General features: G+C 39.2%; 1 protein-coding gene across 4 annotated transcripts in view; it reads left to right on the top strand.

Annotated features, from left to right (window-relative positions):
- Positions 1-14,090, top strand: part of fam49a (family with sequence similarity 49 member A) — a 35,793-nt gene extending 21,703 nt beyond the window's left edge. For 3 of the 4 annotated variants that reach the window (XM_042390467.1, XM_042390468.1, XM_042390469.1), the window contains 11 exons: positions 987-1,042; positions 6,629-6,708; positions 9,336-9,457; positions 9,705-9,810; positions 10,797-10,933; positions 11,051-11,128; positions 11,439-11,555; positions 11,775-11,854; positions 12,417-12,543; positions 12,639-12,709; positions 12,992-14,090. In XM_042390467.1, the coding sequence (XP_042246401.1) occupies positions 6,639-6,708; positions 9,336-9,457; positions 9,705-9,810; positions 10,797-10,933; positions 11,051-11,128; positions 11,439-11,555; positions 11,775-11,854; positions 12,417-12,543; positions 12,639-12,709; positions 12,992-13,055 (972 nt within the window). In that variant the 5' untranslated portion in view covers positions 987-1,042; positions 6,629-6,638 and the 3' untranslated portion in view covers positions 13,056-14,090. Of the gene's footprint in view, positions 1-986; positions 1,043-6,628; positions 6,709-7,104; positions 7,224-9,335; positions 9,458-9,704; positions 9,811-10,796; positions 10,934-11,050; positions 11,129-11,438; positions 11,556-11,774; positions 11,855-12,416; positions 12,544-12,638; positions 12,710-12,991 lie in introns of those variants that run through there. The other variant, XM_042390470.1, reaches the window with a different exon arrangement.
- The last annotated feature ends 1,165 nt before the right edge of the window (positions 14,091-15,255 follow it).

The following is a 15,255-nucleotide window of genomic DNA, read 5'->3' as shown; positions in this document are numbered from 1 at the left end:
TTGAGAACTGAGTGAATGATTGAGTGTTTGCAGCAGAAGAGTTTGACCTTATATTTAAGTAACCTGCTATTTTGTGGAGGGAAACGTATCCATTACAAAACGAGAGCACAAAATCAATAAAAGTAATTTTGTAAAGGTTACTGTATAACTGTTATGAATGATGAGTTTTAGATGATCCTTTTTATATATATATATTTATTTTTAAATTTGACTTTTAGCACCTGGAATGAGAGCCTGCTACATATAAAGAGATGTTTTTTTCCAAGGTGAACATTGTAATAAGTGTCACATTGAATGTTCATTATGCTCATTTCTCTTACAGAATATGACCGCGGCAAGTAGTTATCTATTTTCTGTCCTGACCCTGGAGGGAGTCGCGTTGCATCCCAGTGACCATTAGCAGCTGCCGCTTGTCACAGGATATTTAATACTCGAGCGAACACGCGACAGACAGAAGCTTAATCAGCTTTATTTCGGACATAACAGACAAGGGTGTAGGTTTCAGTTTTGAATAATTCAGTGGTGTGCTCTGTGATGTGGGGGGGGAGGGTTGTATTTGTTATCTGAATGCTTGTATGTGTCGGGAGAAAAGGGGAAGTCGGTTAATGTGGACAAATGATGCTGTACCTGTCCGACTATCCCGTGCGTGTGTGTGGGATGCATGTGCATGCGGCAACACACGCACACTCACACACAGGTTTACTCACTTTTGGGGTATTTACACAGACTTACATTAACTTCCTGGAGACCCTAATCTCAACCACTGACCCCAAAATCAGTGTTTTACCAATATGGGACGCCGTTTTTGTCCTCAGTTGCACAAGTCGTCCTCAATGAACTGGTCTTAAGTCTGGTGTGTGTCCCTGAAATACACACACACACACACATGCATATTTTTAAAACATGCTGTGTGATTGTTTTTCTTTCCCGTATCACCTCTATTCAATCCGTATTGATTTTAACATTTTTTTTCTCTCTTCTTTCAGAGACAAAGAGAAAGCGGATGATATAGACAGCAACCCGAGGTCCTCCACCAGAGAAGGTACATAAAACAAACACACACACACACACACACACACACACACACACACACAGAACAGAGCAGAACTTGTTTTCGGGCTAGTACATTCATGTTTCAGTAAGACTGCAGTGTAAGCACATCAGCCCAACAACAATGCTACGATGTAGATGATTACAACGGGGATTAGCCTGCACTTGTTAGTGCAAAACTTTCTCCCTCAGAGGCTGTTGAACTGCTCGTCCTCAAGGCTCTTAAATGTCTCTTTATGGTTCCCAAAACTTCCATAACTTTCCCACATAAGGTACCCAAAGATATACACATCATACAGTTAAAAGTTTGCAACAACTTCCACTGCTTCCACAGAGGATTAAACATAATTCTGTGACTTTATTCAGGCTTTTCTTGAGGATTTAAATGAGCATTTTTGTATCAGTGAAAAAAAGGGCTGAAGCCTGCAGATGTCAAATACCATGTCACACTGGTAAATGAAAACAAGAATATCATGAGCACAACAGTTGTTTAGCTTGTGCATGTTTAGAGCTGCTTTTCTCACTGCAGAAATGATAACAAAATGTGTTTTCGCTTAAATGTTACACAATTTTGGGTTTGGGTTTGTCTTTTGCGAAGAAAAATGTTCCTCATCCAGAAATTCTGGTATTCAAACACTTTGATGCTTCTCTGTCCACATTGTTGGTTTGTAGGTTTATAACACTCAGATTAGATGTTAAAATACTGTTGGCGTCTTATAATCTGCTACTTAAAATGATTTCTACCTTTCACATAGAAGACCAGTATTAAATGTTGTAGTAATACAATATACCATTTGGTTTGTCTGTCAGCTCACAACATGATTTCTCTCTCAACAGAGGTTGTTTCCAAATTCCAGAAAGCAGAGGAAGGCAATTTAAACGTGGCACTCAACATGGCGCTCTATGCATTTAAAGCACTCGGTGCTTGCTTTAATTATAAAGCACAAATAACCTGCAGCACAGCTTCATAGGCACTTTTTTTTTTTTTTGGAAGCAAGAGGTTTTAAATTGAGGTTAAAAGAGGACAGCGGGTCTCACTGTCAGTTTCTGTCACTGAGAACAATTTGTGGCACCATACAAGTGTAATGGAAAGGCATTGGTCATTGATCAACACTGACAAGTTGACTGACAGGATAATATTAAGTTCCATTTGAAACTTTCAATTCATTTTGCATGTTAAAAGTTGGATTAGTAGTTCCAAACTTTTCTCATCAGGTCTTCTTGTAGAGAGCGACATAAAGGGAAATATGTATGTAATTCATAATTTTTTATTTTTTTTTTAGTTGCACCGTCAGTGTCTTTTTCACAAAAGTATCTCTTTATATGGTATCCTTTACGTGCTATTCCCCTTTAATCGAACCCATGTCAGCCAGCGGTTGATGCTATGGGAAAGGGAAAAGTCAAAGTTTCCACGCTTTCAGTCCAGGCCATATAGATAAGTGGTTGTGAAAGAGGAACCGAGCAGACGAGAAAATTCCCTGAGTAGTTTTTCCTTCCCTGTCTGGTATTAAGACTGAAGACTAAAAACGGTAAAACCTTGTGTTTGTGTGTGTGTGTGTGTGTGTGTGTGTGTGTGTGTGTGTGTGTCTGGGAGCAGTTTATGGCTCTGTGAAGCTCAGTAGATACTAACAGTCAGTCGGTCTGCTTGTTATCTTGGGCGAAGGTGTTAACTGGGTGTGGGTTGAAGGCCTAGTTTGATTCATACAAAACGGTCACAGGTTTTTTGTTTGTTTTTTTGTAGATACCATTCAAAGACTGGAGTGTGCAACTGTAGCTCTATAAACACTACTGTTAAACCACTGAATGACACAGAATTACATAAGTACCAAATGAGGTTAAGCTTTCAGGTCAGTCCATGCGGTCTCTCGCTCAGTCACTCAGGTCGCTCTGGTTCTCTCACCCTTTTTTTTTTTTTGTTTAGCGAGTAGTCGAAGGCTGATAATAGCATTAAATGAAACTACCATCTCTTCTGCTGACCTGTGTTCGGTCAGAAGGAGGGTTTCGAAGCTAGGTCAAATGATGAGCCCTTTTTAAACCATGTGCCTGACATGTTATCAAGAGTATTAATAAAGAATTAATGAGCGAGATATGAAAGATGGACTAAACATGACAACTCATGTGAGAGTTTATGTGGAATATTTAATGCATTTAGAAAGCTCTCTGTGAGATAGATTCAAGGCTTTCACAGAAGCATTACCAAAGTCTGTGCTTTATTGTTCACCATAAACCTTTTTTGAAAAAGCACAGGTGTGATCAGTTACATTAATCAATAACAAATGCGTTTAATTCGGGTGTTATGGCTTACGGGGGACTCTTAATGGAACGGAGCGATCGTTAAGGTTATTAGTTACACCTGCGCCGCTGTGTCGACTCTGCTGTGAAAACTTTGTTGTGACGTTCACGCAGGAAATTGTGTGTTTGCTGTGTTTTGCTTCTTTTTTCTTTCAACCCAAGTAGCATAAAGAGGCTGACACAGATGTAGTTCACTCAGACAGGGAAAAAAAAGAAACTGTTCTCATGATGTCACTCACTATTCACAGTTCATGCCGTCTTTTTTTTTTTTTTTTTTTTACTGCGTGCACTTTCCTCCGAGCGTACGCTATATCTTCAGCTTGTTTGGGGTGGAGGCCTGCCTATTTGTTTCATTTCCGTCTTGGCTTCACGAGAGACGAGAAATAGTAGAGAAGGCTGCTGGAGCTGGTTTGTTTACCTCAGGGGGGAAATAAAGCACACACTTAACTGCAAGTTAACTGTCGCAGGGTTTTATTGCAGGCTTGAATTGGCACACACACACTTCGGCTTGTTTTACTTACGGACTTAAGAATTCTGGTCAGATTGCTTGTGAGTCAAGTTCCTACTCTGCAGAGACTTTGTGATAAACTATAGAGTTCGTCTTGACTTTTGTACCTTGCAGCTGCACTAGAAAACAGCTGCTGCATGTATCATTCTCCTTGTTAAGTCTTACTGTCATCCATAGTGTTAGCTTGATTTATGTCATGTTTTGTCCCTTTATCTTTAATGTTCTGAAAATGTATCTTACATTTTTTTTTCTCCGTGGAAAAGTTGGAAACTTCTTTTTTTTTTTTTTTATTGCCTTCTCTTTCTTCCACATCTGGAGACACAGATATCAAAGGCTCTTGTCTGGTCAAAGTGTTGCTCTGAATTATGACTGTCTTCATGAACAGTAGCTTTAACATACCAGAATGCAATGCAGCTACATTTTTGTATGACCTCACTGCAATCATCGACACTCCCCTGGTGTTCACAATCTAGTTGGCTCACAAGCTAATGTTAATATGCAAACACACATTCAAAGATTCAAAGCTATAAATTTGTTCTATTGAGGTTGTAAAACGTGATTCTGCTGCGGTGTGGGAAATGATAAATGAATCATATTCAACAGTGTGAAAGATTTTCCTTTAGGGATTACTTAAAAGCTTCTAAAGTGACACACTTACTGTAATGAATGTTTCTCAAAGCTGATATTTCTTTTATTGGTTTTATATTAACCAGACCTCTATCATCACATGGTCTTCGGTTTCCCCTTTAGATGTTGCTGAGAAGTCCTTGAACAGTTATCCGTGATAAACTGGCGGTCAGTTTTGGCGGTTAAACTGACACCTGTAACTGGTACCCGAGGGTAGCATAACCAGTGTTTGGCTTGAGATTAAGGCGAGTGAGACTCCTGAGGAACTTGTTTTAGCCGCAGGTTAAGGGTTCGTCTGGAAAAATCTGGCTGTAGACTGACTACCGCAGCACATGTACCAACATGACACCATTTCAATCCAGCTCCTGTCCCTGTTAGTGAAACCTAAACCAGCACCGCCCCCTGCTGGTACAACCTCGTAGTTAATCAGCGTGATTTCATCATGGCTGCATGAAATCTGCATGATAATCAGACGCATTATAAGGTTTCTAATTTTCCTAGGATCAAATATGTTACAGCAGGAAGCAGTAAGGAGGCTGTTTTTACCCAAGATTGTCACTTATGGAGGAATGTATGAGGGAGCGCAATATGAGGAATGAATAGCATGATTGAAAAATAGTCAACAGCCTGCTGGAGGCTGTGCAGAGAAATGCGGTGTGATTATCATGTGCACACTGCAGCACAGTGTCTCTTTTGTTGTCACTTCACACTATGACTTAAGTCGGGGAGGGAACTTGGATCTCTGTGTGCGAGAAGAAAAGCCTGTGTGCTTTTACACTTTCACTGTACAGTACGAAGGCGTTTTATAAATATGCAGCTACGTGTCCTATATAGACCCACTCTAAAATGTTTTTATAGTTCATCTGGATTTGATTTTTTTTGCAGAAGACGTTTAGATAACAACTTTTATTTCCCACTCACCGTTAACGTCCTGTCTGGAATCCTTTGAGCCTGGCTGTGTTATACTACTCCCAGTTCCTTTTCTTTTACCGTAATCGTGGCCTCATGTTATGCTACTGTAAGTTTAAGGCCTGCTGTGATTACAGAGTTTGTGACCACCCTCCACGACTGAGGGAGGTAGACTCCTCACTGTAAATTGCTACCTACCTTCTGCCTTTTGCCTCCAATAAAATCTTTATAGAGTGTAACTGCTATTTAGGACTACATCCCTGTGTTTGGCCACGTTTTAGAAAAGCAAAGAGTAAAAAAAAAAAAAAAAAAGGCCAAGAAACTGGTTCAGAACCTCAACGGCTTTGTCCAGTGAGGGTGGAAGAATATTTTTGCTTTCTCAGCCTTTTTACTGACCATGAAACACACAACATACAGACTCACGTGTACAATGTGCAGACAAAGTAGGGAGCCTCACTTTTTAAATGAGAAAATGTTCATTGTTGATTAAAAAAAACATGCAAATCACAATTAAAAATATTTTGTTTTCCCTTCAGTTTCATCACTTTGATATGAGAGGATTTGTTTAAGATGTCATGGGTCAAAATCATTGCACTTTATGTGCAATATAAACGCAAATCATGAGCCTCCTAACCATGCTCCAGTGTTTAGACAGGGTCATAGTTGAAGTATGTCGCAGTTAATCATCTCACTCTGGAGTAACTGCAGATATTTGCAGCTAAGACAAAACTTCCCTGCAGCCAAAAGCATCGACTGTCTTTGTCTCCTATTTGAAATTTTCTCCAAAAAAAAAAAATCACACATTTGCAGCTTTTATATCTGAAAAAACATGAACTGTGTTGTATTTTTCTTGTATCTCTTACAGTGATACGAGTAGACAATCGTGGCCTGAAACGGGTGTTGTGTTTTTTTTTTAGTTTCTCGTGACAAATTCAGTGACAGTTGAATCATTTGACTTGCGGTTTGCTTTGCTGCAAATATTTGCATGTAGAGTCAGAAACACACACACACACACGACCACACAACATCCAGAACAGCTACACTACACATCCATTTGAAAACTGAATGTCAAAACAAATAGAAACAACCTCTGTTGAGTCGGAGTCATATTTGGGTGATAAACTTGCTTTAAGTTATCATGACTGTCTCTGTTATGTCACAAGTAAACTACACCATCCTTGTATTTTGTGTAAAAATGTTTGTATTGATGTCTTTTTTTTACCACTGTATTTTGACCATCAGGTTTGCTGGAATGGGTAACCTGCTAAAAGTCCTAACAAGGGAAATAGAGAACTATCCACACTTTTTCCTGGACTTTGAAAGTAAGTCTGGCGGAGCAGCGGAACAAAGAGAGACAAGATGGAGAGAGAGAGAGATGAGGGGAGGAGGAGGAGGAGGAGGGGGAGGAGGGGGGATAAAGGTGGAACCCGCTCAGCTGTTTCCTTTCTATCAGCAGGTCTCTCTGCTCTCGATGACGGAGCCATGAAGGAGTCCGCTTATGCTCCTCTCTCTCTCTTTTTCTCCTTTTTTGCTTTTTCACCTTTCCTTTTCTTTCCCCTTCGGTCATGACCTCCTGCTCTTTCAGCTCCGATCTGCTGCCGTTTCTCCCGTCTCTGTTCGAATAACTTATTGATGACTTTTTAACATCACACGTACTTTTTCTTTCCTTTCTCTCTCTGTGTCTCTCTCTCTCTCTCTCTCTCTCTCTGTCTGTCTTTCTGTCTCTTGCCTTTTTTTTTTTATTTTCTCTCTTGCAGAAACCAAATGGGGAATCTGTTAAAAGTGCTCACTTGCACAGAGCTTGAACAGGGGCCAAACTTTTTCCTTGACTTTGAAAGTGAGCACAGCTTATGCCTGTCTTCCTGCTAGGCCAACACCCCCCACCCTCCTCTCCCCTTCTCCCCTTCTCCCCTTCTCCCCTTCTCCCCCCTCCAAATCCCAAATTCATTTTTCCTTTAACCTCTCTTTAGCTGCTCTGACTAGTCAGGGGTCAGCCTATTCAACTATTGAACAGTCAACCATCCTCCTCTGAATGTCTATCACCTCCTCCTGAAGGCTGCTATTATTATAATTCATGATTGATTTCAATATGGTTTTAAAAATCCATTCACTTCATGCCAACTTGAATTAAAAATAGAGCTGACCCTTGACCTTTGCTGTCTGCTTTTACTAACTCATCTGCATGCATGTGTACTAATGATAAGTATCAACCGAAACATCTCTCACATGTGGCACAATGTGTGTACTAACACATTATTGATCAAGTCGCATGTATATTGTGTTTAACATCATGTTTGTTTCCCTTCCTGCATAATACTGCCTATAGTTAAACCTATGATTTCATTATATAGTCAATATTAGTTCTTATCACCATTAAACAAAGACAGAAAATAGCATTGAATAGAGTATGATGAATATTAAATCAACTAAATTACTGTTCTGCTTCCTAATATTCACATAAAATAGACAATTAGCTCAATTTTTAACACAGCAAATAAATCTTCTTTGTCCTTTTTTTTTTTTTTTTTTTTTCTAAAACCTCCCACAGAAAAAGAAACACAATACGCCTCCACAGTGGCATTTCAGCCACACTCACAATGTAGCCGACCTCAGGCTTTGTTTATTCAGCAAAGAGGAAATGATGGGAGTGGAAGGGTTTTGAAATGCAAAACAGGCCCCAGACACACAGAGTTTTTTAATGTCAGTGATGCTCTATATTTAGAGCAGCTCGTAGAGTTAAAGTCTCGTAGAGTTTGACTCTCTGTGGTCACGATAGCCAAAAGCTTGTTATCGGAGAAGTTTTCTGCAGAAAGCGTATCATTATTTATTGTATTTCAGAGCGCGCATTTGCTCGCGTAATAAAATATTTCCTGAACAATGAAGCAAGCCAAGCTTATGGGAGATTTACGGCCTCTCCTTACCGAGGCATATTCAGTGTATTCTTGCTGTAACAAAGCAGGAAATATGAAACAAAACATTCAACCTGTCTGCAGGCTGCAGGCATGGCAGAGTGCAGTAGAATTAGGTGTATGTGAACTATAGACCTCCAAAAACGAATCTATACAAAACATGAAATCATTCTTATAAAACAAAATGCTCTGACTATTGAAAACATGTCATTATTCACCTCATAAACCAGGTTCTACTGTAGCTCCATGTCTATCTAAGAGCTTGCTCCAAAATATTTCATTGTAGTAGAACATTTACAGTTTCCAGCACATATTACACCTCCACACTAGTTCTCTTACAGTCAGCCTTCAAATATTGCTGCTTTGAATGCATCTAGTGTTTAAGCTTCTTTATTGTTGAGAACAGGGAATCGTGACTACTTTGAGAGCTGAAAGCAGGATTCAGTAACGCACTCTGCTCCAGTCTTATCAGTGTAGTTCTGATTATGTTTTTAGCAGACATCTAACATTTGAGGTTTGCATCTCAAATAACGGCATCACTCCGGATGCCCGAGGCAGTACGTTTTGGTCGGCTGACTCGTCAAGTGACATGTGGAAACGCCGTATGCGCTGAAAGCTAAAAATGTTTGCTTACAAGTGAAATAACGCTGTAAGCTTTGACCTGAACACATTTAATCACGCTGAATGTTTTTGTACTCGTCTTTTTTAAATAAAAGAGTTCAAAACAGAAATGAACAAACTTCAATGAGCTACTTTTTTAGTGACAGAAACATTCAGCACACAAATGCGCTTGTTCCCCGAGTGAGTGTTTCATGGTGATTTAATACAAAATGTCATTATTATTTATTGAATTAAAGCCGTTTCACATCAAGTCACAGTGTAAAACTTAGACTAGAAGATTAAATCTGCTACACTTTAATCTTTGTGCACCTACGAATCATTTGCAAATAGATTCTTGATGTGAAAAGGCGAGTTTTCAAATGTATTTGTATTGATATTGACTGTAAGCTAACTGTTGTGTGTGTGTGTTTGTGCGTTAGATGCACAGCCGACAGAAGGAGAGCGTGAGGTGTGGAACCAGGTGAACTCAGTCCTCCAGGACTCTGAGAGCATCCTGTCGGGCCTGCAGGCGTACAAAGGAGCCGGTCAAGAGATCAGAGATGTAAGGAACACTGACAGAAATCCACTTCACTTCCACATCTGATGATTTAGAACTATACAAAGTTTCTACATGTAAAACCAGCTGCACTGTTTGCACTCCAGAGGAGAAAATAAAAGTTGAACTAACATCATGTTGCACTGAAATGCATGACTAGCCAGAAGAGTTTGTGGTGAACTCGCTGGTTGATCATTACGTCCTTCATCATGGTTGTTTTCTGATGTGGCTCTGCTGTTTGCGTTCTTTTTAGGCTATTCAAAACCCCAGCGACCACACGCTGCAGGAGCGAGCCTGGAACTCCGTCTGCCCGCTTGTCATCAAGCTCAAGAAGTTCTACAGTTTCTCTCTCAGACTAGGTGTGTGAATGTCTCAGTGTTGAACAAAAAATGTTTTGTTTGATGTTGATTTTTTTGTATTTCCAGTGAACAGAGCACATCATGGTCAAAGTGAGAGTGCTGACTTGTGTTTTCTTAGGATTTAGGAGAAAATGTACCTCATATGCAGAAAATGAAAGTTAAAATTAAAGATGTGACTTTGGAGATTTAGCTTCCCTAATTTCAGCCATAGAGGATGTTCAACTAATTTGAAAATTTGTGATTAGGAAGTCTGGGAAATCCCGTCATATGACTGGAACATTTGGTTGTCTGCAGTAAATGTTGCTGAGTCGACTCGCGTTTTGTCAGCGAATCGTTCTGGGTTTTTTAGCTGTGTCATTATACACAGACTAACGCAGGGTGAGAGCATGACGGGCTTTACAGATTCTGTTCTCTAAATGGCCTAAATGCATAAGTGATGGAAACAGAGCGACGCAGAGTGACTGTGTTTCCAGCTCAGAGCGCTCAGCTCAGTGAAGTCAGCTAAACTACTGTTTAAACAGACGTGTACCAGCGTCTCTACCGTCTCCTCCTCCGCCGTCCGGTGTGGTCGTCTCTTCGGCTGACAGCACCGTCAGCGGCTTGGCAGGAGAGACGCTGTGCTGCGCTTGGATTTTATAACTAAACTGACACCAGGATGCACACTTTATTTCTCTTGAATGTATGAAAATATGATGTTTTCACATCACAGGTGATGAACAACAGCATTAAAACACAAGTCTTATTTATGAGGCTCATGTAGGTTGTTATATCAGTGTAGTGTGGGGCGGCTGCTCTGCAGGTGCGCTTGATTTTGTGCAGTAACTGGGTGGAGACATGAATAATATTTCTCATAGGAGGCTGTAACATTGTTGTTAATTATTTAGTCCTATAAGAACTTAATATATAACAAGATAAATGTAGAGAAATTTTGAATTGGAGACCCGACACTGATACAACACCTGACGTCTGTCTGCGTCTGTCTGCAGAGGAGGCTCTGAAGAGTTTGTTGGAGTGCCTGACATGTCCACCCCACACGCCCACTCAGCACCTGGAGAAGGAGCAGGCGCTGGCCAAACAGTTCGCCGAGATCCTCCACTTCACTCTCCGCTTTGATGAGCTCAAGGTCTGAAACGCTCGCTGTCACGCTTTTACTTTACTCAGTGCCACATACTGTATCAAACAACATGTTTCTTCAACAGTGGTGGTTAAACGTATCGACTGTTTTATTGTTTTCCATCAGATGAGAATTCCTGCCATCCAGAACGACTTCAGCTACTACAGAAGAACCATCAGTCGAAACCGGATAAACAACATGAATGTGAGTTGTTCGGGAAAATAAAAATATTGATTCACATCTGCATAGTTGGCAGTAAAGGGGGACAAATCCACTTATTTATATCTGACTCTCCCAGTCTAATCATACAAGAAAGGACAACTGTGGTTTTGTTTTATTTATGTCACATCAGACTCCAGAAAATAGGCCAGACTCACATTTTATCAGACACAGAAGCATTAAAACTGGAATACCTGTTCAACTGTTCAAATAACAGTTCATATAAAACCAAATAATGAACTCTCCTACACTGACACCTCCAGTTAATGTGAGTCGTGTGTTTCTGCACTGACAGTTGGATATTGAGAGTGAAGTCAACAACGAGATGGCCAACAGGATGTCTCTGTTCTACGCTGAGGCCACACCCATGCTGAAGACGCTCAGCAACGCGACCACAAACTTTGTGACAGAGGTGAGAACGCTGCTGTTCACACTAAGAATGTGACAAACGTGCATCACAGTCACACTTTGTTACACTGTGGTGGGTTTTATACATTTCACAGGAACAATAAATCTAAATTCCTCACATACATACAGTAGTGATATAACAAAATCGTCGCACAGCATCGTGTTTTTGGTAAATCAATTTAGTCAATGGTTATAATGTGTGTTGTTTGTGTATCTTCTGTAGAACAAGACTCTTCCACTGGAGAACACGACGGACTGTCTCAGCACCATGGCCAGCGTCTGTAAAGTCATGCTGGAGACACCGTGAGTTACAACGCTTTTACACACACACACACACACACACACACACACATACACACACACACACACACACACACACACACACAAAAACTCCTGTTCGTAAAAGTCAACCGTCTCCATTCTTACAGCAACACTTCAAATCCTGTGATGTTGTGTTGATACATCAGCAGTTAAAAATATTTTACTATCTTTTTTTTTTTTTGCCTTGATAAGATCATGAACAATAAATGACACAATTTGTTACGGACATTAAGTTTTGCCCAAAAACATGTCAAGTTCAGTTCTTGAATTGCAAGACAAGACATTGAAAGTCAGAGTTTATGCCCATTTGGTTGTGTGAACCCTGCTGGATACACAGTATACAGAACAGCTCTTTCACACATTGTTCATACATACAGGATGTACTTATATATTCATCCAACTGCACACCAACAAATGATATACCATAAGCATTTTATTTAATCAGTAGCTTTCAGTTTAGACACTCTTTAACAGGAATGTTCCTATTTTCTAATCCACGTTTTCTTCACTTTTACTCTCTCTCTTTCTTTGTCTGTGTATTCAGGGAATATTCGAGTCGTTTCAGCAGCGAGGACACGCTCTTGTTTTGCATGAGGGTCATGGTCGGGGTCATCATCCTTTACGACCACGTCCACCCGAACGGCGCCTTCAACAAGTCGTCCAAGATAGACGTAAGGCACACACATAGATGGTTTAAACTGTGCAAATGATGTAACGGCGGCGCTCTGGATGGATGGTGGATCATTCTCTGTTCATTTCCTCTCAGATGAAAGGCTGCATAAAAGTCCTGAAGGACCAGCCGGCAGACAACGTAGAAGGCCTGCTGAACGCCCTCAAGTAGGTTATTTCATTAAAATGTCATCAGTCTGGGTTTTAGTGTTCTGCGCTTCCAGAAATGTTTCCGCACAGACGAGAAGATAAATCTGCAGGGAAATGTTGATGTGTGTAATGGTTTTTTTTGACGTGAAGTGAATCAAGATGCTGAATATTGACACAAATGTTTAATTGTCGGCAGCTTCCGGATAACCATGAAAATCCAGTTTATGTTAATGAAGTGTTTAATTTTAGGGTGTCAATTGAGGAAGTAATGAAAATCACCTTTTTTTTTTGTCTCTTCAGATTCACCACAAAACACCTGAATGACGAGTCCACTCCGAAAAACATCCGGACGATGCTCCAGTAATGTTTGTTCTTTTTTTTAAAAAAAAAAATATAAATAGATATGAAGAGGATCAATGCTCTGACCTCAAATAAGATGTATATGTTTACATTATTTAAAAAGACGCGATGTTAATACTTGTGTGTATTTACAGTCATTCCCTCCAAGTTATTGAAACCTGCAGAACATGTACCTTCTACTTCGCAAAAAAAAAAAAAAAACCTCTACTGTTATCAGCTGTCAAAGCACAAATGTTGGATACCTATCAGCCTTATATAACAGTTTTCTGCAAGCAGCACTTGAAAATCCACTCAAGGCAGCATAAAAATGTCTGTAAGCTCTTAACTAATCTTTTTCAATCTTTTATTTGCCAATGGATTTAGTCAAAGATTACAGGTTTTAGTCAAATTCAACCAGATTCTTGAAGCAAAATTTTTTTTTTTTTTGTCTTTTTTTTGAAAAATTTTAAATCCTGACACAAATTCATTTAAAGAAAAACCCAAAATATTTAACACAAGTGAAGCGGTATCATGCTGTTTTATCACTTAGTGCACATAGAATTGGATTTTATGACAATACAATATCAATCAATGTCGTTGTTGGACGTTTCTGTTGCAGTGAAGGGCTACATATTGAAAGGGATTGACTGGTTTGATGTATTGCTAAGAGTGTTTTTTTTTTTTTATTATTATGGTCAGCTGTTTTTTTTTCTTCCTCAATATTCATCCTGGTGTACAGTTCCTGATCAAATAAATCCACTGTGAACATAAAACTTACTTTGCACATCCAGTTAAGATCCTGTATGTCAAAGTTGGCTTTAACGGAGAGGTAAAGATGATTGAAAAACGCCGTGATCACGAATCACAGCAGCAAATCAACCCACCAAATGTTTTATTAGATTGTTTTGTGGCCGTGCTCTGAATGATAGTTGTGTTGGAGGTTTTGACATGTTTTAAGTGACTCCTCTTCTTAATCTGTGTGGTTTTTGTAATAAACATTTCTCTTAATGAAAGGCCAAAAATATCTTAAAATTCTGAATAAATGATATGTGATTCTTAACAGAGCAAGGTTTTTTTTTTAAAAGAAGCTTATTTTTGGATCTCTTTCACTTCTCTTTTTTTTTCTTATTTAACTCTGTGTTAATATATGAATCTATTTCCATACTGATGAAAGGAATAATTCACCTTGTCTCCAGCGGGGGCGACGTGAATTATTCAAGCTAAATTATGTGACTAGGTTCATTTTTATATGAATTTTGATTTGTTTTTTTATATTAAAGCCACATTTGAATCATCACAGCTCCTTGTAAACTCAGTTTGGCGTCTTCTGAACATCAAACAAGACACCCAGAATCATTTCATAGCCTAAAAACTGACATTTTGAAGAAATATACTCTTCAAAATCTACATCTAGATTGGACTGTGGAATTAAGACCAATGACTTTCAAGACCTCTCACGTGTATGATCATCATCATCGCTGATTGTAACCTAAAGGGGCATCATTATCCAAGTTCATTATACCAAACACTCAAACTAACCTGCTCAAACTAGGTTGGACAATCTCATCATTAGTGTCTGTTGTACTATTGTATTACGTTCAAATCGCGGTTCACTTGTTCTGTAATCTCTCTAAAGGCTAACGGTAAAGATAGAGTGTGTATTAAAGGATGCAATTAATCAATATCTAGATGACTTTATTAGTATGCATTTTTATTCCTACCCTCTGCTTCCACTATTTCCAGAGTGACTGCAGAGCACATTGCTTCATTTTGACCATCCGACATATTACAATAACAACTTATTTAAACCCTGTCGTCATCATCATGTGGAATATATGGAAATGTCTGCGGCTGGTTGCGGAGCACAACATTGCCTTAAATTATTCCCGTTAAATAAGCTGACAAATACTACGAAACCTGTGAAACCTGTGAAGACAATTTTCTTTTTTTTTCCACTTAACACAAAGAATTTCATTTAATGTCATCCATAAGCCATATATATATATATATATATATATAAACTAAACCATACACACTCCTGCCCTGTATTCACTCAGTTAATTAACATAAAGTTATAACATGTTAGGTATCTACCATTCATTTAAATATGCTCCTCATTTTGTATTTAGTAATATATATATATATATGTGTGTGTGTGCGTGTGAGCCATACTTTGGATGATTTATATGCAATGAGTGAAAACTGAACGTGGACGAGACTTAAAG

The sequence above is a fragment of the Thunnus maccoyii genome, chromosome 17 (genome assembly GCF_910596095.1).
Source record: "Thunnus maccoyii chromosome 17, fThuMac1.1, whole genome shotgun sequence".
Taxonomy (NCBI): domain Eukaryota; kingdom Metazoa; phylum Chordata; class Actinopteri; order Scombriformes; family Scombridae; genus Thunnus; species Thunnus maccoyii.
This window is presented reverse-complemented; position numbering and strand designations above follow the sequence as displayed.